General features: G+C 41.5%; 1 protein-coding gene across 17 annotated transcripts in view; it reads left to right on the top strand.

The window, feature by feature from the left end:
- Nucleotides 1-24,884, top strand: part of RALGAPA2 (Ral GTPase activating protein catalytic subunit alpha 2) — a 203,393-nt gene that overhangs the window by 117,436 nt on the left and 61,073 nt on the right. For all 17 annotated transcript variants that reach the window (XR_014529577.1, XR_014529578.1, XR_014529579.1 and 14 more), the window contains 6 exons: nucleotides 2,038-2,221; nucleotides 6,101-6,872; nucleotides 10,412-10,483; nucleotides 14,635-14,758; nucleotides 15,904-16,059; nucleotides 22,081-22,239. Coding sequence is in view for 12 of the 17 variants with exons in the window: in XM_083518967.1 (XP_083375093.1) it covers nucleotides 2,038-2,221; nucleotides 6,101-6,872; nucleotides 10,412-10,483; nucleotides 14,635-14,758; nucleotides 15,904-16,059; nucleotides 22,081-22,239 (1,467 nt within the window). In the remaining 5 variants the exon portion in view is untranslated. The remainder of the gene's footprint in view (nucleotides 1-2,037; nucleotides 2,222-6,100; nucleotides 6,873-10,411; nucleotides 10,484-14,634; nucleotides 14,759-15,903; nucleotides 16,060-22,080; nucleotides 22,240-24,884) is intronic.

Genomic DNA, 24,884 nt, shown 5'->3' with positions numbered 1-24,884 from the left:
AAACAGAATAAAACATCAAATATTAAAAACTTCCCTAAACAGGGCTGCCTTCAGATGTCTTCTAAAATCAAGATAGTTGTTTATTTCCTTGACATCTGATGGGAGGGCATTCCACAGGGTGGGCGCCACTACCGAGAAGGCCCTCTACCAGGTTGCCTGTAATCTCACTTCTCGCAGTGAGGGAACAGCCAGAAGGCCCTCGGCGCTGGACCTCATTGTCTGGGCAGAACAATGGGAGTGGAGAAACTATTTGTTTTCAAATGCTTTATTTAGGAAAAGCAAAATCTTATTTATAAATGTACTCAAACTATCGGTATCCTCAGTTTTTAAATGGATGCATTATTTTATACGCTTCCATTTTTTTCCTGGACAAACAAGCCTCCACATGCTTTCAAAGGTCGTTAGGAATTAAGCATTGCCAAGCATTATACATAATTTTATTTTGTTATTCACTGTGCTGCATTTTTAACATTTAATCAACTTTTAAGAAAACAAAATGAGTCAATCAACTGGCGCAAGTAGGAACCATGCCATTCAGTGTGTCCACATGATTCCTTTATCTCAAGGGTGGGGTTGGATCCAGCTGGAGGATAAGTGGGCAGAGCCACTCACCTGACATCCGTGGGCCCATTGTTTTAATGGTGTCTTCTTTGTTTTTTGGATTATACACCACTTACGAAATTTCTGAAATATTAAGTCAGGGGTTGGCAAAAATTTTTAGCAGTGGCCTGGTCTACTGTCCCTCAGACCTTGTGGTGGGCCAGAGAAGCGGCACCGGGGGGGGGGGGGCTAGAAGAAGAGGTGAGAGGGGCAAGTAGTCCTCCTCTCCCCACCCTCAGCCCCAGCCACTGCACTTACCTTCCCAGGGGCTACCACCACCACCAACGCTTCTCGTGGGTAGGCAGAGCGAGCTCACAGGAGCACCAGGGAAGCGACGGGAGGAAGAGGCTGAGCGGCGGCAGGCAGAAGAGGTCAAGCAGCAGCGGCTCTATCAATCAAACACCGTGCCTGGTTTACCTCAGCATGTCGTGGGGGTGTCTCTGCCAATCAAACCTCCGCTAAGGTAAACCAGGTAGGCGTTTGAGTGGCAGAGCTGCCGCCACTTGGCCTCTTCCTTCCATCGCCATCGCCAGGAGTCTCGGCTTCGCAGCAGGTTCCAACTTCGCGACATGGGCTGGATTTAGGACCCAGGTGGGCCTGATCCGGCCCGGGAGCCATAGTTTCCCAACCCCTGTATAAAGCGATATTGAAATGATTTTAAATATATAAAGTAAATAAATAATATGGTGTTGGGTGGTTGTAACTTCAGTCTGCAGCTGCGAAAAAAGAATTGTGAGCAGTGTTCCCAATTATTTCTTTGGAGCCCCAGATTCAAATCAGTTTGTGGTTGGAAAAGAAGAATTGAGAGTGCAGTCTTCCGCAGCAGCTTTGGCTTGAAGTGCACCATGGCTGATGTCATTCATATATGACATCAGACACAGAAAAGATGGGCATGGATAGCTTGGTGACCAACCTCTGATGCCTAGAGGTTTTCCACTATTGCTTGGTTCAGACATGGCAGAAGCAGAATAGACCTAGATCCTGAAAAAGTGGCATCCTGCTGTGATGAGATTATTCAGGACAAAATGTTGGGCATGCCATCCCTAATGCAATTGTCATTTCATTTGAACCAGGAATGAAGTGAACTATCTGAGACTATTCTCAGATAGCTTTAGAGCCTGCTTCAGGCACAAAGAGAATGGAAGTGTACAGTCTTGCCCATTAGCAGGCATCATGATGTCTTGCATTTGACCTGGCTCAATGTCAGTGTTAGGAGCCTGACATGCCTTTGTCGGGCCAAGAGACCCTGTCTGCTTCTCTTCAACTTCTAGCTGAAGCTCCCAAGAACAAGTATTTATTTGTCACATTTATTTTTTTAATGTTTGTGGTACCATTGGAGGAGTTTTGGATATAGCCAACGTGCAACCTACTGAACAACAGTATAGTGTAGTATTTTCTGTTACAATCTATTTCTCATTTTCCTTTTGCTTTTTCCAGGTCCTGCATAGTTGTGTTCATGGCTCAAACACATATACACAGCAAAGTCATTACCTCTTAAGCCTTGCAGACCTCTCTAGTGATATCTATGATCCATTTTTGCCACTTGGAAATGTTAGGAATTCTGAACCCATGCAGTTTCAGTCTTCTGCGGATCTGAGCAACTTACTCACTGTTGCTGAAGGTAATAAATACTTTGAAGTAAATTGAATAAGGTGGGAAGAATGGTGCAGCAATAAGCCTAAGCTGTAAAACGTTTAAAAACATTTAAAACAATGGCGCTAAAACCATAAAACTGCCATTAATGCTGCCATTGTCGTCACCATCTTGAATCCAGGATCTACTTTGAAGAACAACAAGACATTTTAGCTTTAATACATTAAGAGACAGTTCTAGAGAGCTGTCTATGAGAAAAGTGGGTGTTTTGCAAGAACTTTTATCTAGCTATAACACATTTACTATTTAGCTTTAGCCTATGCTATTAAGATATCAGAAGGTCCATAGCTAGATGGAGGTAGCTTGGATGAGCAGGAGACCTCACTTGTGCATGGTATCTCCACCTGATTGCCTCTATCACTACAGCACTTTACCCCACACTCCAGGCGTTCTGGGGAGGAATGCTTATTTGGAGATACCAGGGAAGTTACCTGGAGCAGGAACCGGCAAGCCACTCCAGTATCCCTGCCAAGAAAACTCCAAGGACAAAGACAACAGGCATATAAAAGTTATGACGCTGGAAGATGAGCCCCTCAGGTCGGAAGGCGTCCAACATGCTACTGAGGAAGAGTGGAGGACAAGTACAAGTAGATTCAGAGCTGATGAAGCGGCTGGGCCAAAGCCGAAAGGACGCTCAGTTGTGGATATGCCTGGAAGCGAAAGTAAAGTCCAATGCTGTAAAGAAAAATATTGCATAGGAACCTGGAATGTAAGAACCATTAACGCTGGTAAGTTGGATGTGGTCAAAAATGAGATGGCAAGAATAAATATTGACATCCTGGGCATCAGTGAACTAAAATGGACGGGAATGGGCGAATTCAGTTCGGATGACCATCATATCTACTACTGTGGGCAAGAATCCCGTAAAAGGAATGGAGTGGCCCTCATAGTCAACAAAAGAGTGGCAAAAGCTGTACTGGGATGCAATCTCAAAAATGATAGAATGATCTCGATACGAATCCAAGGCAGACCTTTTAACATCACAGTAATCCAAGTTTATGCACCAACTACTGGTGCTGAAGAAACTGAAATTGACCAATTCTATGAAGACTTACAAATGACGCCAAAGAAGGATGTTCTTCTCATTATAGGGGATTGGAATGCTAAAGTAGGGAATCAAGAGATAAAAGGAACAGCTGGCAAGTTTGGCCTTAGAATTCAAAACGAAGCAGGGCAAAGGCTAATAGAGTTCTGCCAAGAGAACAAGCTGGTCATCACAAACACTCTTTTCCAACAACACAAGAGACGACTCTACACATGGACATCACCAAATGGGCAGCATCGAAATCAGATTGATTATATTCTCTGCAGCCTAAGATGGAGAAGCTCTATACAGTCAGCAAAAACAAGACCTGGAGCTGACTGTGGCTCAGATCATCAGCTTCTTATAGCAAAATTCAAGCTTAAACTGAAGAAAGTAGGAAAAACCATTGGGCCGGTAAGATATAATCTAAATCAAATCCCTTATGAATACACAGTGGAAGTGAGGAACAGGTTTAAGGATTTAGATTTGGTGGACAGAGTGCCTGAAGAACTATGGATGGAAGCTCGTAACATTATACAGGAGGCAGCAACGAAAACCATCCCAATGAAAAGGAAATGCAAGAAAGCAAAGTGGCTGTCCAGCGAGGCCTTACAAATAGCGGGGGAGAGAAGGCAAGCAAAATGCGAGGGAGATAGTGAAAGATACAGGAAATTGAATGCAGATTTCCAAAAAATAGCAAGGAGAGACAAGAAGGCCTTCTTAAACGAGCAATGCAAGGAAATAGAGGAAAATAATAGAATGGGAAAAACCAGAGATCTATTCAAGAAAACTGGAGATATGAAAGGAACATTTCGTACAAAGATTACCATAAAAAAGGGCAAAAGTGGTAAGGACCTAACAGAAGCAGAAGACATCAAGAAGAGGTGGCAAGAATACAGAGGAATTATACCAGAATTATATCAGAAAGTCTTGTACACCCCAGGATGTCTTGTACACCCCAGGTAGTGCGGTTGCTGACCTTGAGCCAGACATCCTGGAGAGTGAAGTCAAATGGGCCTTAGAAAGCACTGCTAATAACAAGGCCAGTGGAAGTGATGATATTCCAGCTGAACTATTTAAAATTTTAAAAGATGATGCTGTTAAGGTCCTACAGTCAATATGCCAGCAAGTGCGGAAAACTCAGCAGGATTGGAGAAGATCAGTCTACATCCCAATTCCAAAGAAGGGGAGTACCAAAGAATGTTCCAGCTACCTCACAATTGCACTCATTTCACACGCTAGCAAGGTTATGCTTAAAATTCTACAAGGCAGGCTTAAGCAGTATGTGGACCGAAAACTCCCAGAAGTGCAAGCTGGATTTCGAAGGGGCAGAGGAACCAGAGACCAAATTGCAAACATGCGCTGGATTATGGAGAAAGCTAGAGAGTTCCAGAAAGACATCTACTTCTGCTTCATTGACTATGCAAAAGCCTTTGACTGTGTCAACCACAGCAAACTATGGCAAGTTCTTAAAGAAAAAGGAGTTCCTGATCACCTCATCTGTCTCCTGAGAAATCTCTATGTGGGACAAGAAGCTACAGTTAGAACTGGATATGGAACAACTGATTGGTTCAAAATTGGGAAAGGAGTACAACAAGGCTGTATATTGTCTCCTTGCTTCTTTAAATTATATGCAGAATTCATCATGCGGAAGGCTGGGCTGGATGAATCCCAAGCCGGAATTAAGATTGCAGGAAGAAATATCAGCAACCTCAGATATGCAGATGACACAACCTTGATGGCAGAAAGTGAGGAGGAATCAAAGAACCTTTTATTGAGGGTGAAGGAGGAGAGCGCAAAATATGGCCTGAAGCTCAACATCAAAAAAACGAAGATCATGGCCACTGGTCCCATCACCTCCTGGCAAATAGAAGGGGAAGAAATGGAGGCAGTGAGAGATTTTACTTTTTGGGCTCCATGATCACTGCAGATGGGGACAGCAGTCACAAAATTAAAAGACGCCTCCTTCTTGGGAGGAAAGCAATGACAAACCTAAACACCATCTTAAAAAGTAGAGACATCACCTTGCCAACAAAGGTCCGTATAGTTAAAGCCATGGTTTTCCTAGCAGTGATGTATGGAAGTGAGAGCTGGACCATAAAGAAGGCTGATCACCGAAGAATGGATGCTTTTGAATTATGGTGCTGGAGGAGACTCTTGAGAGTCCCATGAACTGCAAGAAGATCAAACCTATACATTCTTAAGGAAATCAGCCCTGAGTGCTCACTGGAAGGACAGATCCTGAAGCTGAGGCTCCAATACTTTGGCCACCTCATGAGAAGAGAAGACTCCCTGGAAAAGACCCTGATGTTGGGAAAGATGGAGGGCCCAAGGAGAAGGGGATGACAGAGGATGAGATGGTTGGACAGTGTTCTCGAAGTTACCAGCATAAGTTTGACGAAACTGCGGGAGGCAGTGGAAGACAGGAGTGCCTGGCGTGCTCTGGTCCATGGGGTCACGAAGAGTCGGACACGACTAAACAACAACAAACAACAACAACAATGATAATAAATTACTGTTTATCAATTTATTGGAGTACATTCCTGATTCTTCATTTGCATCACTGGCTTAATATTCAACCAGTGAGTAAATAACTTAATCACTATCCTCAAATATATTAGGAATAGGTCTTTCTCTACTTTCCGGACTGCAGATGATGTGCTTTTAGATCTTTCTAGTATCCTAAAATTTGTGCTGATTGACTCCAAATCAGAGTATGCATCATCCCCCAAATTTCAGAGCCATATATGAACATGATTTACCTTGATCTTTGTGCATATTTTAGTTGGCTTATTTTGCTTATTTATTTTTTATTACTTTCAGAGAGGAGGAGGAGGAGTTTGGAATTAATACCTTTGACTGCACGAATGATAATGGCACATCTAGTAAACAATTTGGGCCATTATCCCCTGAATGGAGGACCTGCTGTTCTTCACAGCCTTATTAGTGAGAATCACAACAACTCATACGTGGACTCTTCAGAACTGTCTTCTGAAGTTTTCAGAAGCCCAAATTTACAACTGTTTGTATTTAATGACAGTACTCTTATATCTTATCTTCAAATTCCTTCTGAAAAGGAGATAGACAATGAACCAGAAGCAGCATTCTCAGAAGTAAGAGTAATTGTTAGAGATATCTCAGGGAAGTATTCATGGGATGGAAGGCTGATGCATGGACCATTAGTTGGTGGTCTACCAAATCAAAATAAAAGAATATCCACTGCAGTTTTGGACAATTATGAGCAGAACTTTGAGCCTCCAATGGACTTCATTCAAATATATGAAGGAGAAGATGCTCTTGATAAATTGCTAGAGAGGATTGGCAATAGTAGTCCTGAGTGCCTTTTACACCCACAACTAAAATTGAATGAGCCATCGCCATCGCCATATGTCATGAACCATGACCAAGAGAAAAATATACTAGAAGCAATAATGCAGCAGAGTTGCATAGAAAAGGAGTATGCACATGGATGCAGTTTCAATCTCAGTATGAAAGTTGAAAGTCAAAAGGCACCAAGACCTGCACAGCTCCAAGCGCCATTTCATTTATGTAGGCTCTTGCTAAATGACTTGGGAATGAATTCTTGGGACAAAAGGTAAGTAGGGTTTTAGATTACTGTTATTATTAGAAATAATACTATCTTTCCATCCAAATGGAAGTCCCCATTTTCAGAAAAGCACCTCTACCCAGTGGAAAGCAGAAAATCTTTTGAAAGGGAGGGTGCTTCTGGGCTCCCAGACTGGCCAGAAGCTAGATTTGCAGAGTTTCTTTTAACTCTTTGAAGGTGACTTGGAAACTACTACTACTACTACTACTACTACTACTAATAATAAAAGTAACTACTACTACAGCAGTGGGGGTCCCACACTGTGGTCCACACACTGCCAGTGGTCCACAGGATATATGCAGGTGGTTTGCAGCATGTCTGTAAAGAATAGCAGGAACAGCCACTGTGAACGGAGGGAGCAGTGGCTGTTCTATCTATCAAGTGTGAAAGACAGAGCAAGAGGAAGAAAGAGGAGCCCACTTGTAAGGAGTTGACAGGATTAGCAGCCAGAAAGAGGAAACAGTAAAAAAGAGTCAAGAGATGGGACAACTGAAACACAAATGCAAAGCCCCTTTTCTGTACATAGTAGTTGCACTCAACTGTTGTTGTTACTTTATAATAAACACTGCCCAGGTTTGCACTCCAGGGAGGTCACCTCAGTGCTGCTAATGCACCAGTTTGACTTCATCCCTGGAGGCACACGCCATTGTCTCTCAAGACAGTTGGATGCCAACAACATTATTTATTTATATCTCGCCTTTTCCCTTACGGGGATTCAAGGCGGCTTACAAATAAAATAGAAACAGCTTAAAACTCTGACTTTTTATCGTGCCAGATAAACTCACTAATAAGCTATTGCCATTCTTTTGTGTCTTTTACCTGATGGGAGGCTAGAATTAGACTTTCCGAATCTGGCAATGTGCCGTCAGAGGTTTGGAGCTGTTGGGACTTCCAAATTTGGAGGGAATTTGAAACATGTCTTAAAATACCACGTGGAGTCTAGTCTGGACTATGGGAAAGGGGCTGATTTGTTGAAAAGGGTCAAAAACAGTACCAAGCTGGAGTTCCCACAAGTGAAAGGAAAATATGAAGAAGAGCTGCGGAAGGGACATGGAAGAGATTTGAAGGCCTCGGATATAATGTGCCAGACTAATGGGATAAAAAGGACTGACAATCCTGGGACCGGGGGGAGGGGACGCTGGAGGAAGATTGGATTGTTTTTATTTTCGTTTTTTATCATTAGAAATGTTTTATAAAATTGATGAACGTTGGAAAAATGTTGAAATGAAATTACTTGGCCCTTGTAAAAATGTTTTAAGAATTTGGTAAAAAGGTAATGGTTATGAGAAGTTGGTAAAAATTAAGATTTAAGTTTTAAGGTATCTTATAAGATAAGATGAAAATAGAGTAAGGTAATGTAATGACAGAATATTATGAATTATGGAAAGGATTTGTTGCAACAATTATTAATCAAGATACAAGAGATTGGGAGGAGGAGGAGGTCGTGGAAAGAAGGTAATGAAAGTGGAGAATTTGAAAACGATGGTTTTATTTTTTTTTTTTATTTTTCTGTTTTTGTCTTTTTTCTTTGTAACTTTAAAAAAAATCTCTTTTCAATAAATATCATTTAAAAAAAAATAGAATTAGCCTTGATAAAATATTTGCTTCAGGTAATGGAAATACATCGCCAAAAAAAGAACAAATTTCCCCATCCTTTCATGTTTTTCTTCATGCATTATTAAGCTTGAAAGGAGTAGAGAGAATTAGTAGCATAATTGGAAGCTAGAATTAGGAAGTTAAATTTATCCAAATAAATGAACTGAAAATTGATAGAATAAAATTTATCAATAAAATACAATATATAAGAAATAAAAAAGCAATAAAAATATAATTAAAAATCATACAGCAGCTAGCACAACACAAGTCAGTCTGTCAAGACTTGGCAATATTCAAGTGGTCTTTGAGAAGAAAAGTTTGTGAATCACTGGACTAGGGTCTCTAGTTAATAAAAGCATATGCCATTATACCATTGTTTGTTTTTAATGCACCACAAGACTCTTTGTTAGTACAGTGGTGCCTCGGGTTACATACTCTTCAGGTTACATACGCTTCAGGTTACAGATTCCGTTAACCCAGAAATAGTGCTTCGGGTTAAGAACTTTGCTTCAGGATGAGAACAGAAATCACGTGGCGGTGGTGCAGCAGCAGCAGGAGGCCCCATTAGCTAAAGTGGTGCTTCAGGTTAAGAACAGTTTCAGGTTAAGAACGGACCTCGGGAACGAATTACCGTATTTTTCGCTCTATAACACGCACCTGACCATAACACGCACATAGTTTTTAGAGGAGGAAAACAAGAAAAAAATATTCTAAACGAAACAGTGGGTGTATGATTTTTGTGGTTCATGCTGTGGCCACAGACATGTGATCTGACGGTGAGTTTGGGGTAGCCCAATGCAAAAATCCTGAGGATCCATGTGAATCCGTGCTTTGTGACCACGTTTTAAGTGGGGAGGGAAGGAAAAGCACTCAAGGGAAAAGGAGCATACGTGAGGTGTGTGGAGAAGGATGCTGCTAATAATGCAGAAGAGGTGTATAAGAGGAGAAGGCTCCTCTCCTCTCCCACTTTGTGCCTTTAAAACAAGCAGGCTCTGCTTCTCTCCCTCCTCCCCGGCTTAGAGAGCTGAAAACTTTTGCTGCTGTTTAGCGAGCTGAGTGGGGAGGAGAGAGGGACAGAGAGCACAGTTTAAAGCAGCCAACCAGACAGGAGCTGCTTACACCTGTGTAAGCGGCTCCTCTCCCGCTTTGCTGTTTCAAAGCGAGCCACAGAGGAGGGAAGGAAGGGGAACCATGGATCCTCTGCTCATGACTGCACCGAATCCCCCACCCCGCCACCCGTAGGCATTCGCTCCATAACACGCACAGACATTTCCCCTTACTTTCTAGGAGGGAAAAAGTGAGTGTTATGGTGCAAAAAATACGGTAAGTACTTAACCCGAGGTACCACTGTATTGTTCTGTGTTTCTCAAATGCCATTTGACTCAAGAGATCTCCCCGCCGTTCCCCAGTCAGAAAACTATTTCCCCATGCCTTTGCAAAGGAAAGTAAGGGGGGTAGGGAATAATTTGGAAAGATCTGGTTTCAACTTTACCGTATTTTCAGTTGGAATTTTGTGGGATGAGGTTATTTTCTACTTTAAAAAGGGAAAGATGACATATTTACATATTTATAGTTGCATACAAATAGTAGAGGGATTGAGAACATACTGGCCAATCAAGCGCTCCTCATACTTGCATGGCACAGCAGGACTCTGTTTCACCCAAGTAATCTGGGTGTGGAATCCTGAGTGATTCCCAGGAGATAGTAGTGGATTGGGAAATGGATTTGGAATGATGGATTACTGGCAGGTGGAGGAAACAACAATTCAAACTTCAGGCTTTTTATTGTAATAAATATATTGATATTTTCAAAATTATATAATGTAAATGCTTTTATAATTTTCCCTGTTGGTTACTTGAGAGATTTCTGGAAATTAAAATGTTTATGTATCGTGGAGCTTTCCCACCATAACATGTTCCATATATCCATAGAAAAAGCTTTCATCTACTGAAGAAAAATTCTAAATTGTTGAGAGAGCTGAAAAACTTGGACTCGAGGCAATGGTGAGTTAAGTTTTTAGCTAGGCAACTACTAATGGATACATTTACAGAATGAGGTCCAGTTTATTATTTTATGTTTATGGAAAACTGAAATGTGTTAGGTTTATTTTTATTTAAATATTATATGTTGTTGTAGCTGGTCCAATTTAAATAGGAATTGTAAGTGGGTATTTTTGAAGAAATTCCATATTAGAACACATTTGATCCTTAAACAATTTTGGATTGGCTTCAAGTACTAAATTTGTGGAGGGTCTAAATTTTAACTTTGACTCAGTTTGTTGAAAAAGTATGAAGAAAAGCTTAAGATGTAGAATTTGGGGCATAAACTAAGCGTAAACTAGAGCTCTCCAAGCAGTACAGTGGTACCTCGCAAGACGAACGCCTCGCAAGACGGAAAACCCGCTAGACGAAAGGGTTTTCTGTTTTGGAGGCGCTTCGCAAGACGAATTTCCCTATGGGCTTGCTTCGCAAGACGACAGCCCATAGGGAAATATCCGGGACAGCGGGGAAGCGCAGCGCGTCTTCCCCACTGTCCTCGGACCTCCTCCGAAGCTGGGCGGTGGGGTGGGAACGCCTCCTCCCGCCGCCGCCGGGCGGCGGGGAGGGAACACCTGCCCCCGCCGCCCGGCTTCGGAGCATCATTCCGAAGCCGGACGGCGGGGAGGGAACACCTTCTGAAGGCGGGCGGGGGGCGAAAGTCTTTGCTCCCCCCTGCCTGCCTGTCCTGGAGGGCTTTTGAAGGCAGGTGGGGGGGAGCAAAGACTTTCGCCCCCCGCCCGCCTTCAGAAGAGGTCCAGGACCTCTTCTGAAGGCGGGCGGGGGGCAAAAGTCTTTGTCCCCCCTGCCTGCCTTCCCAGGGGCTTTTAAATCGCCCTGGACAGCGGAGAAGTCCTCCGCTGTCCCGGGGCGATTTTAAAATGCCGCCCGCCAGCATTTTAAGATCGCCCGGACAGCGGAGAAGTCCTCCGCTGTCCCGGGGTTTTTTAAAATGCTGGGGGTGGGAAGAAAAGCCCTTGTCCCCGCCCCCCCAGCCTTCAGAAGAGGTCCGGGGACAGACTGTCCCCGGACCTGGTCTGAAGGCGGTTTCCCTAGGAACGCATTAATTGATTTTCAATGCATTCCTATGGGAAACCGTGCATCGCAAGACGAAAAACTCGCAAGACGAAGAGACTTGCGGAACGAATTAATTTCGTCTTGCGAGGCACCACTGTATTTTGGCCCAGGGTCAACAGCATGATGCCCATGAAGCCTCTAAAATTCATAAGCAACAACCTGGTACCTGTGAATCCTTTCCCTGGTGTCCATGAAGCCTCTAAAATCCCCTGCTCCCTTTGTTTGTGTTTGTTGTGGGGGAGGAAGGGAAAGGAGATTGTTAGCCGCTTTGAGACTCCTGAAGGGGAGTGAAAGGCGGGATATCAAATCCAAACTCTTCTCTTCATCATGAGATGGGGGGGGGGGGCGCGGTTCTGTCTTGAAAAGTACATAGAGCTGAAGGAGGAAGTCTTTCAGCTCTTTTTCAAGGCTCAGATTAATTCTCTTGAATCTGATTTTGACATAAATCTCTTGGAAAAGCACAGTGTATATGTGTGCGCTTTCACTCTACACGGAACACTAAAGCTCACTGGTAGGGCATCTGTTTTCCTAAATGAGGTCCCAGGTTGAATCCCCAGCAACTCCAGGTAGGACTGGAAAAAGATTCCCTACCTGAAATCCTGTAGAGTTTCTGTCTGTCAGTGTAGACAATTCTGAGCTGCATAAACCAATGGTCTGCAGTGGTATAAGGTGGCTTAGTAAGCTCCTATGTTCTACTCTTTCTGTCATTTGAAGAGAGGGCACAGTAAGTGACCAGGACTGGTGGCTCCCATTTGCACTCACTCAAAAATCCTATTTTGGTCAATTTAGGGTGCAAAAATCTAATTGAGAATTAAACAGTACCAAATATGAATTTGGTGAGGTAGATGTTTTCTAAAATAAAGGAACAAAAGGAGTCTTAGCAATAATTACAGTGGTGCCTCGCAAGACAAAATTAATTCGTTCCGCGAGTCTTTTCGTCTTGCGATGTTTTTCGTCTTGCGAAGCACGGTCCGTCGCAACTGCGCCTCTTCAAGCGGCTTTAAGAAAAAAGCGCAAGACGTTTTCGTCTTGCGAAGCAAGCCCATAGGGAAATTCGTCTAGCGAAGCAATGCAAAACCGAAAAACCCTTTAGTCTAGCGAGTTTTTCGTCTTGCGAGGCATTCGTCTTGCAGGGCACCACTGTAGTAGCATATTATTCCACAATAAAGATTCACTACATATATAATATGAAAGCCAGATTTAAATAGAGGGCAGAAATGGGAAAACAATTCCATTACAATTGAAGACCTCAAATGTAAGTAGCACACTGTTCTTTAGGCACCTCCTTCAGTATATGCACTCAAAAATTGTAGCATGTTGCAGCATATGCCAATAGCTGCATCTTTGCTAAGTTGACTATCCAATTCTTGGTAACCCATCTTATGTCGCTTCTTAACCATTACATTGCATTTGCCTACAATGTGGGTGCTATTGACTCCTTGTGGAGCCTATCTTAGCCAGAACCCTTCTTGTAGACCTTTGGCTGACTTCCTTTGCATTACTGTCTGCTACATCTCTTATTCAGAAAGTTTGGTCCTGGGCCCAACTGCACCTAGGAACTGCATCACTATTGTGAGTAAGGAGGCCAGATTGTGGCTCTCTGGCAGTTTCTAAGAATGAACTATATTTTTTCTGCTTTTATGAATATCATTGATTTACTATTTTATTTGATAATATTCAGTTAAGATTTACTCAGAGTGGACTAATTAAAATTAATGTGCCTAGCTTATATGTGTTAATTAATTTCAGTGAGTCTACCCTGGGAAAAATTTAGTTAAATACCATACACTGTATTCTTTAAATGATCTTAAAATATGGTCACGCAGGCGGCATTTGCACACCACACAAAACCAAGGTTTAGTAAGATGTACCTGATGGGGAACGAGTTGCAGCAAACCTTTGCCACATGTGCTCCAAATTGCCCACTCTTCCTATTATTTGGCCTTGAGGTGGATTTTGGCAGCATTTCCATTTCCATCCTTCTTGGCATGTTGTGTTGTCTGGACCAGGGACTTGAGAGTCTGGACCTAACTTGAGAGTTTAAACAAGCCAGGTTTATTGGCTGTTTTAGAAATTGACTGCAGCTAGAGAGAAGTCACAATCCCTGGTCCAATCAACATGACAAGCCAAGATTTAAGACAGCGGAGATTGGGGCACATGAGTAGAATAGAGGGAAGGAGGATGTGCAGTGTGGTTCCTTCCTACGCCTGCATGTGTCACTAAATTATGGATTAGCATTACATGCAGATGCAAACAAAGAGAGAGAGTTTTCGTTTTAGAGTGATTTGTGCAAATCACTGTATGTGAAAGTTGGGTATGGTCAGCCGGCCATCATTATACTTTTATCTCAGTTTATTTCACTAGAGTTCACTCCTATTTTCATTGGCAGTTGCAGCTGAAAATCCATACTTTACTCTTTTGTAAGCCTGATGCATTTAAGTATTTATTTTTAAGTGTTTTAATTTCACTGCCATGTTTTATATCACTTCAGTGTTTGTCACCCTGGACTCCTTTGAAAAAGATGAGATAAAAATTTAATAAATAAAAATACAGTACTGCAAGACACCAGGGCCAAGCGGAATGTTCAGAGTGATTTTTTTTATTAAAAAATGGCTCAAAAATTGGAGCGACATGGTGAAGAGGGTAAAATTTGGGTGTGGGGAGGATGTTAGGTGGCACATGGTATGAGTATCTTGTGAGGGGATGTTTCTGCCTCTGGCAGCGGAGCTCTTATCAGCAGCCACTCTTTTATCTCTGAATTCCCTGGACGTGGTGTTGTTCAAAAGCATTTCAGGAAAGAAATGGCTGCTGCCGCTTTCCCCCAACCCTGTGTCTAGGCCATTCAGGTAGGAAAGTGGAAGCTACCAACTCCACCATTGCTGTGGGTAAGTTCACTCTCCCCTGAAAATCATTCCAAAACATTTTAGCGTGACCCTACTTCATATCACAGGTCATTTTCAGAATATTCACATATTTACAAAAATCAATGTTAATAGTTTCATTTATGGTTGCTTTGGTTTTTTTGTTATTTCCAATTGCAGCCGGGAAACTCACAAGATTGCAGTATTTTACATTGCTGAAGGACAGGAAGATAAATGTTCAATATTGTCCAATTCAAAAGGAAGCCAAGCATATGAAGAGTTTGTTGCTGGTCTTGGCTGGGAGGTAATTATTAGCCAAATATTTAATTTTGAAGTGATAAAATCAGTGTCAGCCCATGAATTAATTGCCATATTTGGAGCAATGGAGCAACTTCTCAACTGTTTGGCAGTCGCCCACTTATTCTTGCAATGCAGGGCCAGCGGCAGACTTGAGGTAGAGCCTAAACAAACATGCCAGGGACCAGAGGCACCGACTTGGCCCCCAGATTGTGAGACCCCAGTGGCCCTTGTGCTGGAAGTTGGGCTCCATGCTTGGCCGCCACAGCAGCTGGGTGGGGGCCTCCGCCGCAGGGCCTCCGTTGGGGCTGCAGGTGTGCTTCCACAAGTGCGGCTGTGGCAGGCCTCAGTGGGGCCTCATGGTGGAGGCCTTGGCCTGGTTCTTGCGGCAGGGGTGGGGCAAGCAGGTGGTTGAGCACACATCTTCTGGAGGGGGGCTCCTCTTCCCCCTCAACATTGGGTGGGGGGCTTGGCCCCTGCTTAAAAAGATTGTGGAGGCCAAGGTTTCCGTGAAGATGGCTCCTATGCCAGGTCCTGACACATGAGAGCTTGGCTTTCTTACTGGAACATGGGAAGTGGCTTGTTTGATGACATATTTTGAGCTGTGGCTTCTGGAGGCAGCTGGTGTGGGAGAGATTCTATTCTGTTGGCCCTATGCATTTATGATTTCTGTTTCGGGGGAAATGTTACTTCTTATTAAGCTGCATCAATGCTCATGGTGCTTTACAGAGTAGCATAAATGCAGGCCCTTGCTCTGCAGGGACTAAAATGGAAATTATAGTTGCTGAAGTAAGCTTCAGAAGTGAACTTCATGTTACGCACTCTATTGTTGAGATCACTGAAATATACAATTGTATGATTTTTAGACACAAGAAAAACACAAAAATAATTCAATTTCAGAGGCTATCTTTGTCAAACAGTTCAGTGAAAGACTAAGAAACTCTTTTTAATAATGTATTTTTGAGAAGTTAAGTGTTTATAAAAATACTACATTTTAATATGCAGCAAACAATACCTCTATCTCCAGTGTTAGAATTGTCACTAAATGTAAATTCTAAACCTATTTTCATGGAGATGCCCCATTAGTTTAATTGGAATTTCTTAGGATTGCAGATTGAGAGTAAATTCTTTGTTTTTACTTGATTAATTAAGGTTGATCTTTCAACTCACGGTGGATTTATGGGGGGCCTTCAGCGTAATGGCAGCACAGGCCAAACGGCACCCTATTATGCTACATCTACTGCAGAAGTTATTTTCCATGTTTCTACACGAATGCCCTCTGATTCAGATGACTCGCTGACCAAAAAGGTAAACATAGAACTAAAAGTCCTACAATATAGTGCTCATTTAAATATATTTGCTGTGGATCATGTGGACAGGGAAATTTTCAAATGTTTTATGCAGAACTTGAATTGCACAGAAATTGGTTCAGAACTTAAATAAAATGGCATACTTCGGAGGTGCTTGCTTGCTTAATTTCATTTCTATACCACTTCATATCTTGAAGATAAAATCTCAAAGCAGTTTACAACAACATTAAAACATCAAATAAAACAATCCAGAGTAAAACATTACTAAAGATAATATAACAAATATAAAGTATACATTCAAACCAACATAATTAACAAGAAACTAAAATATTATCTTAAACATTTCAAATGAAAGCATTACTAAAGGAAGTCAAATATAAAATGCACATTTAAAACAGTATAATTGACAACAGGATAACGTATTATCAACAGCATAGAACATAACTGCTGCTGTTGCTGCCACTCCTGTCATGGTGGTTCATGCCAGGCAGCGGCTGTAGAAGCTCAAGCCCGATGGATGACCTGGGTCTGTACTCATGGTGATACAGAAGTCTTTCTCAATCTGCTGCCATTTGATTTTTGATATGAAGCAAAGTCACATTTTCTTTATTTAAAAGACAAAAATCCTTCTCAAGCTGTGCAATATGTTCTTTCTGTCAAAGTATCTGAGAATCTCTCTGTTGTACAAACCCAATGAGATACCTGTAAGGCTGTTCTCCTTGGTTCAACAACGAATTACCTCTGTCCCTCACTTGTGAAATTTGGGCAATTTGTTCCTTCTGATGCTTCAAATCTTTTCCAAGCAGTGTAAAAGATGTACATAAAAGCAAGAATCAAATGAAATCCTTCCCCCTCCATTCACAAAAGCTCTTCCACCTCAAAAGTCACAGTAATGGCAGGTTCCAAAGTGCTCCTTGATAGATGTGAGGGCCTTTATGCTCCCTTTTCTCCCAAAGAACAGAAGACTGGCACAATCTCTGTACAGGTATAAATGCTGTTAGTGCAGGGGCAGCCAACAAAGTGTTCTCTAGATGCTGTCGTAGTACAACTCCCTTCATACGCTGCCTTAGCACTACTCTTTCATCCTCTTAAAGGGGTGGGACTTTGATGTGGCCAGGACACATTGGACAAGGGAAACTATCACAGTTCAGCACACATTCATGGAAGCATAGAATTGTAGAGTTAGAAGGTACACCTAGGGTCATCTAGTCCAACCCCCTGCTATGCAGGAATCTCAACCAAAGCATCCAGGATAGGTGGTCACCCAACCTCTGCTTAAAAACTTCCAAGGAAGGAGAGTCCACCTCCGGCCGAGGGAGACTGTTCCACTGTTGAAAAGCTCTCACTGTCAGAAAGTAGACTATAATGTAATAGGCACCTTTTATTACCCTGTTTATTTTTTAACTGATTTTTCAGTTAGTGTAAAAATGCTTTTCCAGCTACATTTTTTACAATATTAGAAAAAAGCAACTTGAATTAAAGTGTGTTATAGCACCATAACACTATGATGCCTTCTAAAACAACAACAACAACCCTTTCCAGAGATTGCCTTTTCAAGAATGTGGTTAGTGGCAATGGCAGAAAAGATTGTTTTTCATCATGTGCATGGAGCTTTAGTTGACGACTCCGTTAAATTGACAGTGAAAGAGCAATGATTATTAATGCTGGACCCCACCACCACCCCAGCCAATCTGGAAGCTGGCACTATCTACAAACCTTCCGTTGCCTGTTCCTGAAACTGCAACATCAGATTTTCACAGGAAAAAGAGGGAAAAAGTAATGTTCCCAAGCAGTAATGGCATGTGCCCCAAGGCAGCACTGGAAAACGAAAGTCTCTTCCATCTGTTGTTGCAGAGCTGTTTACAGGAGGGACACAGATCCTAATAAAAGGCACTCCATATATTGTGGCTTTTCCTACTTACCTTTGCTTTCTTTAATAGTATTTCTTTGTCTGCTCTTTCAAGCCACTCTAATCCTCTTTTGGGCTGGCTGTATAAATGCCACAAACAATAAACCAGAGAGTGAAATCTCCCCTTCCCCCACTCCAGCTGCTTCTGTCTCTTGCAAAACAAGTGATCAAACAATACCAAGGAAGCATTCTCCATTTCACACCTTTAGCCGGTATATTTTCTAAAAACCACAAACCCGCCATCATTTCAAAAATGAAAATAGGGACACACTCAGGAGTGCCAACTTGGCACCACGACCATGGGCCATGCCCAAAATTTGTGGGTGCCTGGCCCCTTCATGGGGAATTTTGTGGGTGCTCAGGCTTCCAGGGCCCCAGGGAGTTGGGACCGATGGACACTCTTATGCATATGAACACCCAAAGATCATTGATTAGAACGACCCACACACTAAATTTACACAGAAGCTCTTCTCTGCATTAACCGCTCCTGACTTCTGTGCAGTTTCTTATTTTAAAACAATGTTTAATTTTACACTTTAACTTTGATTTACATATTATAGTCATTACAAATTACACTCAGCAGTGCTTACTATCTGGATAAGGAGCAATGAAAAATTGTGAACACTGGTGCACGTGTGCATACAATTACAAGATAATTAAAAAAACAAATTGAGAACAGTTATTTACTAAGGTCAGGTATAAGAAAATTAAATCATACGTTGATTGCACTCTGTTAACTAGCACAAAACACTGTGTCAAAGTTTATTTTCAGGAGTCTGGTGACTGTAATTTAATTCTGATTATTTTCAATCAGATGTTTGGAAGCTGAAGTGGGCACTTTTAAGACTGCTTTCGGGTTTTTAGTAAGGTATATTTAATATATCTCTGAGTCTTTTGAGCTGTTCAGGTAATAACTTGCACTCTGACCAGTTTTGTGTCCTGGTTTTTTCTTTGCCCATTTCCAAGCATAATAAGCAAAATTCTGAACAACTTGCTTAGCTGACAAACTCAATAGCATGACAGAAGGTCATACCACCTGCCGGCCAGAAAAGCTGCCTTTAAATGTGACCATTCTGCAGCAGGCGGCATATTTTGTGACCCACAGAATAAGACAGATGTCATAGCAATAATTATTAGAGATTCTATTTTTAATGAAAAGTAGTTGTTCCCACATGTGTTTTGTAAAATAAGTAGAGAATTCTAATGAATGTATATTGTCATAAAGTGAAATAATTAGGAGCATATCCTAATACATATGCTAGTACAGGGTAACATATTTAGAAATTACATTTTTATGCTTACAAATATATAATACATGGTATTAGCTGCAAAATGATTGTCATTACTGAAATATTTTTTTCTTTTGAAAATAAGACATATTCAGCAGTACCTTTTGGAATCCAATGATTTATCATTATGAATAGTATTACTGTTTCATCCAGACATCCTGCAGCCACAATGGAAATGAATAGTAATAGCAACATCCTAATAGTTTCTTGTCAAAGCTGTATGTTGCTTTTTTATATACAATTAGCTGCAAAGAGCTTCTCAGTTCAGAAAGCTGGGTACAACCCCCTACTGAACTCTTGCTCCTTTACTCAAGAAATTCATTAGTTATAGCTAGATTAGATTTTTAGCAGCTAATCTCACTGCTGTAGGGGTTTGCAAAGTGGAGACAGAGCTGTGCTATTGGATTTGTTCAATTCATTTGACTCTAGGACTATAATTGCACTTATGTCTTACAAGGCTTTTTATAGCCTAAGGCTGGCTGGCAGCAGAAAACAAATTGGCAGTGAATACAGTAAGAGTGAAAGGGAATGAAAGGCACACATTATCAGTCTCCAGGCAGTGCTGTTCTGGCAGGAAGTTTCTTGGTTAATTTACAAATAAAACTTCGATTTTAGGATGGGCACTCTGTCAGGCAGACAATGGGGATGTCAGGACTGGCCATTACTCAGTAAAAGTAGCAGCCATGCCTACCCCAAGCAGAAGTTCTTCAATCACACAGACAACTCCTTTCTGGAGCCAGCTGGCTCTGTAATGCAATTAGTTGGAAAAGGAGGTCAGACTATTAGGTGTGTATACCATGACCACTGTTAGCATTGGTGTGTTGCCTGGGAGGCATGTTGCAGGATAGCTGAAGCAGAGTGCTTTTAATGCTATTTAATTAAGTAGGATATGTGGAATGTCACACAACTAGGTTCTGAACATGCCGTTTTTTCATAAGACTTGAAGAAGAAATTTTTTTCAGTAAATTAGTAAATTTCAGTTAGATTCAGTAAATTCAGTAAATTACAGTTAGATTCTGATGTACAGATGGTAGCTGAGGAAATTAAGTCAGGACATGATTAATAGTAAAATTCAGATTAGATTCAATCAGAACCTTTGGCATGTGAACACTCACTTTTATCTAATCCTGAAACATTAAAAACCTAAGGCTGCTTACCCATGTAGTTAAAAATGTAGGTATATATTATTTCTCCTTTTAATATTATCTGCAATTTAGAATTAATACTTCCCTATGAGCATTCTGTAAAACTTGTAAAAGTGACACTGAGCGACTCCTGAGCTCATTCACACATCACTTAAAACCATAGTTCACCTTTTAACCATAGTTTACTCTAACACGCCAGTGTGTGCTGGGGCATCCCTCCTTCCCCGCTGCTGTACCCACACTGCCAGGAGGTAAACCATGGTCTGGCCTTGAGTTGCGTCTGAACCCAGCCTTGTGCTTTGTTTCTCTCCAAAGAAACTGCAAACTGTAGTCAAGTTTGTCCTTGGAGTTTGGAGCAGTATTTTATTCTTGAAACTACCATGTGATCTGCATAATTAGTTAATAATTTGCATGGTATTTGCATAATGTGCAAATTAAGCTACCCAAATTTGAGGTACTGGAATATAGCAGATACCAGCTTTTCTACACATTCTTAGTATACTTCTTGGCTGATGAGGGGTTTAAGTCATATTCAAACTGGAATCATAGCTACTACACCCAAGTAATTTATAATACAGTTGACACTTATTTTAATATGTCAGATAGATACATTTTACTCTAAATCTTATGCTGTTAACCACACTTAAGGTCTAATGAAACTAAGCTGGGTTTAATTTTCTTCCTCCTAGTTAAACTTTGTACATCTGAAAAACATGTCTTCCCATTGGAAATCTTATTGCACAACAGGACTTTCAGTTTCTCAACTTCCTCTTCCAGGCCCCATGTGCCTCCAAACTCAGTTCCATGACACCACAGTCCTCCAGAGCACATTACTGGGGCACATGGGGGGAGGGAGAGAAGAAGCCTCCTTCTGCAACTAGCCATCCACTCACACTATATTAGATTCCACCCTCAGAATTTTCAGTTTTCATCAAAATATTCTGGTTTCAGCTATTCTGCAAAATATAAGGACCCTGAAAATATCCAGTTTCCATGGCAAGCAAGTGAAGAACTAGCTTCTTCAGTATCATGTTATCTTTTATTCCCAACCAACTGCTTTTGAATTAGCCCAAGGTGTGTGCACTAAGTGAATGTTTCTGGTTTTAAACCTATGCTTCCAACCTTGAAAGTCAGCCTTTTATGAATAGCACCATACTAATATAAGATAATCCTACAAGCTGATCTGGATTTCACTCAAAATCGGTTTAGTTTTATGACAATGAGCCATAGCAAGGTTCACTTTTACATTAAGTACCACTTGTTGTCCAAGCCCAAAAAACTATGGCTAATCAATAGTTTAATTATGGTTTGTTAAAACAAGACAACTTGAAACCATGGCTTATTTAAACAAACAGCAGTTAAGATTAACTATTCATGATGCTAAATTGTGGTTAATATATAACTGAGGCAAAAGCTTTGATCTCGCAGCCACACAGAAGGAGGAGAGGAGACACTGGAACTTGCTCCTGCACATTCTCATTACTCTAAGCCGTAGTTTAGAAGTACATCAAACTAGGACAATCTCTCTAGCCAGGGTCCCATAAATATTTTGAATAAGATGGATTCCCTTAATGAGAAAATGTACAATTTTCTTTATTGACGCATTATTCCGTTTGTCCAACTTCTCAAGTTGTGTTCATCACCCTGATTAATAGCAAGCCAATTTGCCGTTTCAGCTTCGTCACTTGGGAAATGATGAGGTTCATATTGTGTGGTCTGAGCACACCAGAAATTATCGCAGGGGTATTATACCAACAGATTTTGGAGATGCTTTAATTATTATTTATCCAATGAAGAACCATATGTTTTTCATAGAGATCACAAAGAAACCAGAGGTATGTTCTTGATTGTTTTATTTTATGTATCATGGCTAGTGTTTATAATAGTGCTCAAAGACAGCTCAGTTGAAACAAATGCTTTTTCTAAGTTGAATGGGAGCATCTGATGCTGTGTATTCTCACTTTGTATATATTATAAGAACTTATTGAATGATTGATTTGATTTATTACGGCCATTGGCCCATATCTAAAACAATACATCAAGATTTATCCATAAACAAACAATTTAAACAATTCCAAGTTAAAACACCCATATAAAACCAATTTTACTTCAATTAAGTAAACACTATATACAATAAGCTCCCTCTGTGTCAACCGTAATTCAAATCCCTCGGGGATATGCGTCTTAGTTCTGGCACTTATTGATGGTTCTTAAGTTTGGCTAAGCTGTCAGAGTCATACAGTGATCCATTTCTCCTCTTATGAAATAAGACATTAATCAGGTATCTAGCGACTGCAAGGGATCTACTTGAGTCTTCGTTGTTTAATAAGTATATTATTTGGGCTTCCTGAGGTCTGTCAGCAATTCTCGATAAATATGAGGCCAGAAACTTGGACCGTGGAGCCAAATGTAATGGACAACAGAAGATTATATGGTATAACGATTCTATAGATCCACTTTTACAGTCACAGAGGAGTGAGATCTGTCCGTTGGAGAGTCTGTTACCCAACACATTTGATGGGAAAACATTGAATCTAGCCTTTATAAAGGCATACCTGTGCATCACCACAGATAAGGTAGTTAAGTAAGCTGGGAGTTTCGTTGGTGGTGTTAAGCCAAGGTTTATCGGCGAACAGGTGCCACCACCTGTCGCAAGAACTTAATGAGTTACATCATCCAGTGTCCCTTGTGCTGAATGAAGGGGTTTTTTAATCCATCCAAGGCTTCCATCAGCAAAATTGGAAGGAAGGTGATTTTCACCAATTCCCCCTCTCCCCTGTAGCCCTTCTTACACCTATACATAATCTTCTCCATAGGATGGTGGGATCTTTCAGAACAGAGTGGGAGGTGGCACAGGTGACTGCAGGGAATTAGTGAAAAGCACTTGTCTCTCCCTTCTGGTGATGGAAGCCTTCACTGGGTCAGAAAGCCTTTCATGAGTTAGACAAACACTACTGGATGCAACCCAGTATGATAAAATGCTTAACAAATGCTTAACTTGCACTGCTTGAGTAGCTTTCCACAAAGTGACATAAAAAGTTCAATTTGAGGAAGACATGAATTTGTACTGAAAAATGTGAGGAGGAAACATTCAGGATTGCTTCTCCTAACAGCAAAAAGCACAACTTGGACTCCTCTGCTGGGAGAGTTGCCCCCATCCCTATAAATAGTCATAAACGAATGCAGAAATGTGGAGAACTGAAAGTGAGAGAAACCAAAAATGGACAGATCTATCCCTATTCAGGAATTTGAGGTTTTCCACAGAGAGGAAGGAGAACTCTCTAATGATGGAGGAGAACAACCTGTGCAACACAGGCTGTTAAGGTAGAATTGTTTTCTAGACCTCTGGGCTGTCTGGCTGACTACAGATGCAGATGCCAAGGACAGAAACAGGATACTCCTTACTGAAGGGTCTCATGGTGGTTTTTCCACAGGGGCCAAACTAATCTTCCACAGCTCCAGTCCCAGAATCCTTTCATAGGATTTTATCCATAAAATGGTTGGCTCTAGCTAGGCAACCAATCACATATTCTGCTCTGGTCAGACCTCACCTGGAGTACTGTGTCCAGTTCTGGGCACCACAGTTCAAGAAGGACACTGACAAACTGGAATGTGTCCAGAGGAGGGCAACCAAAATGGTCAAAGGCCTGGAAACGATGCCTTATGAGGAACGGCTAAGGGAGCTGGGCATGTTTAACCTGGAGAAGAGGAGGTTAAGGGGTGATATGATAGCCATGTTCAAAGATATAAAAGGATGTCACATAGAGGAGGGAGAAAGGTTGTTTTCTGCTGCTCCAGAGAAGCGGACACGGAGCAATGGATCCAAACTACAAGAAAGAAGATTCCACCTAAACATTAGGAAGAACTTCCTGACAGTAAGAGCTGTTCGACAGTGGAATTTGCTGCCAAGGAGTGTGGTGGAGTCTCCTCCTTTGGAGGTCTTTAAGCAGAGGCTTGACAACCATATGTCAGGAGTGCTCTGATGGTGTTTCCTGCTTGGCAGGGGGTTGGACTCGATGGCCCTTGTGGTCTATTCCAATTCTATGATTCTATAACACTATACATTTCCAGGGGCCACACATCTTAAGGTGCCTCTCACAGATGCTGCTCTGGTAGTGCTTTCATCTGAAGCTGCTTTTCCCACAAAGGGAGAAAGTGGGCTCAAAGGCGCAAAGATGTCCAAGTGCCACTCCTCAAAAAGCCCTATTTCTGGTGCTGTTTCCAAAGCTTTGATTAGAATATATTAATGGGCTTTAGACATGCATGCAGTTATGCATCTTTTTATTCCATTAGAAACCATTGGGCATATATACTGAATGAAGTTTTAACAGCTACAATCTCAAACCCAATAAAAACAGCCATTTTTTGATAGGAAGCTCTCATTGTACAGTTGCTTGCCTTGTTTTCCAGTGTCTTCTATCATTTTCCACAGCACAAAACATACTGCAAAACATCCAGATGAGCTGTTACAATTTTTGCA

This window comes from Podarcis liolepis, assembly GCF_965112155.1.
Source record: "Podarcis liolepis genome assembly, chromosome: 8".
Classification (NCBI taxonomy): domain Eukaryota; kingdom Metazoa; phylum Chordata; class Lepidosauria; order Squamata; family Lacertidae; genus Podarcis; species Podarcis liolepis.
This window is presented reverse-complemented; position numbering and strand designations above follow the sequence as displayed.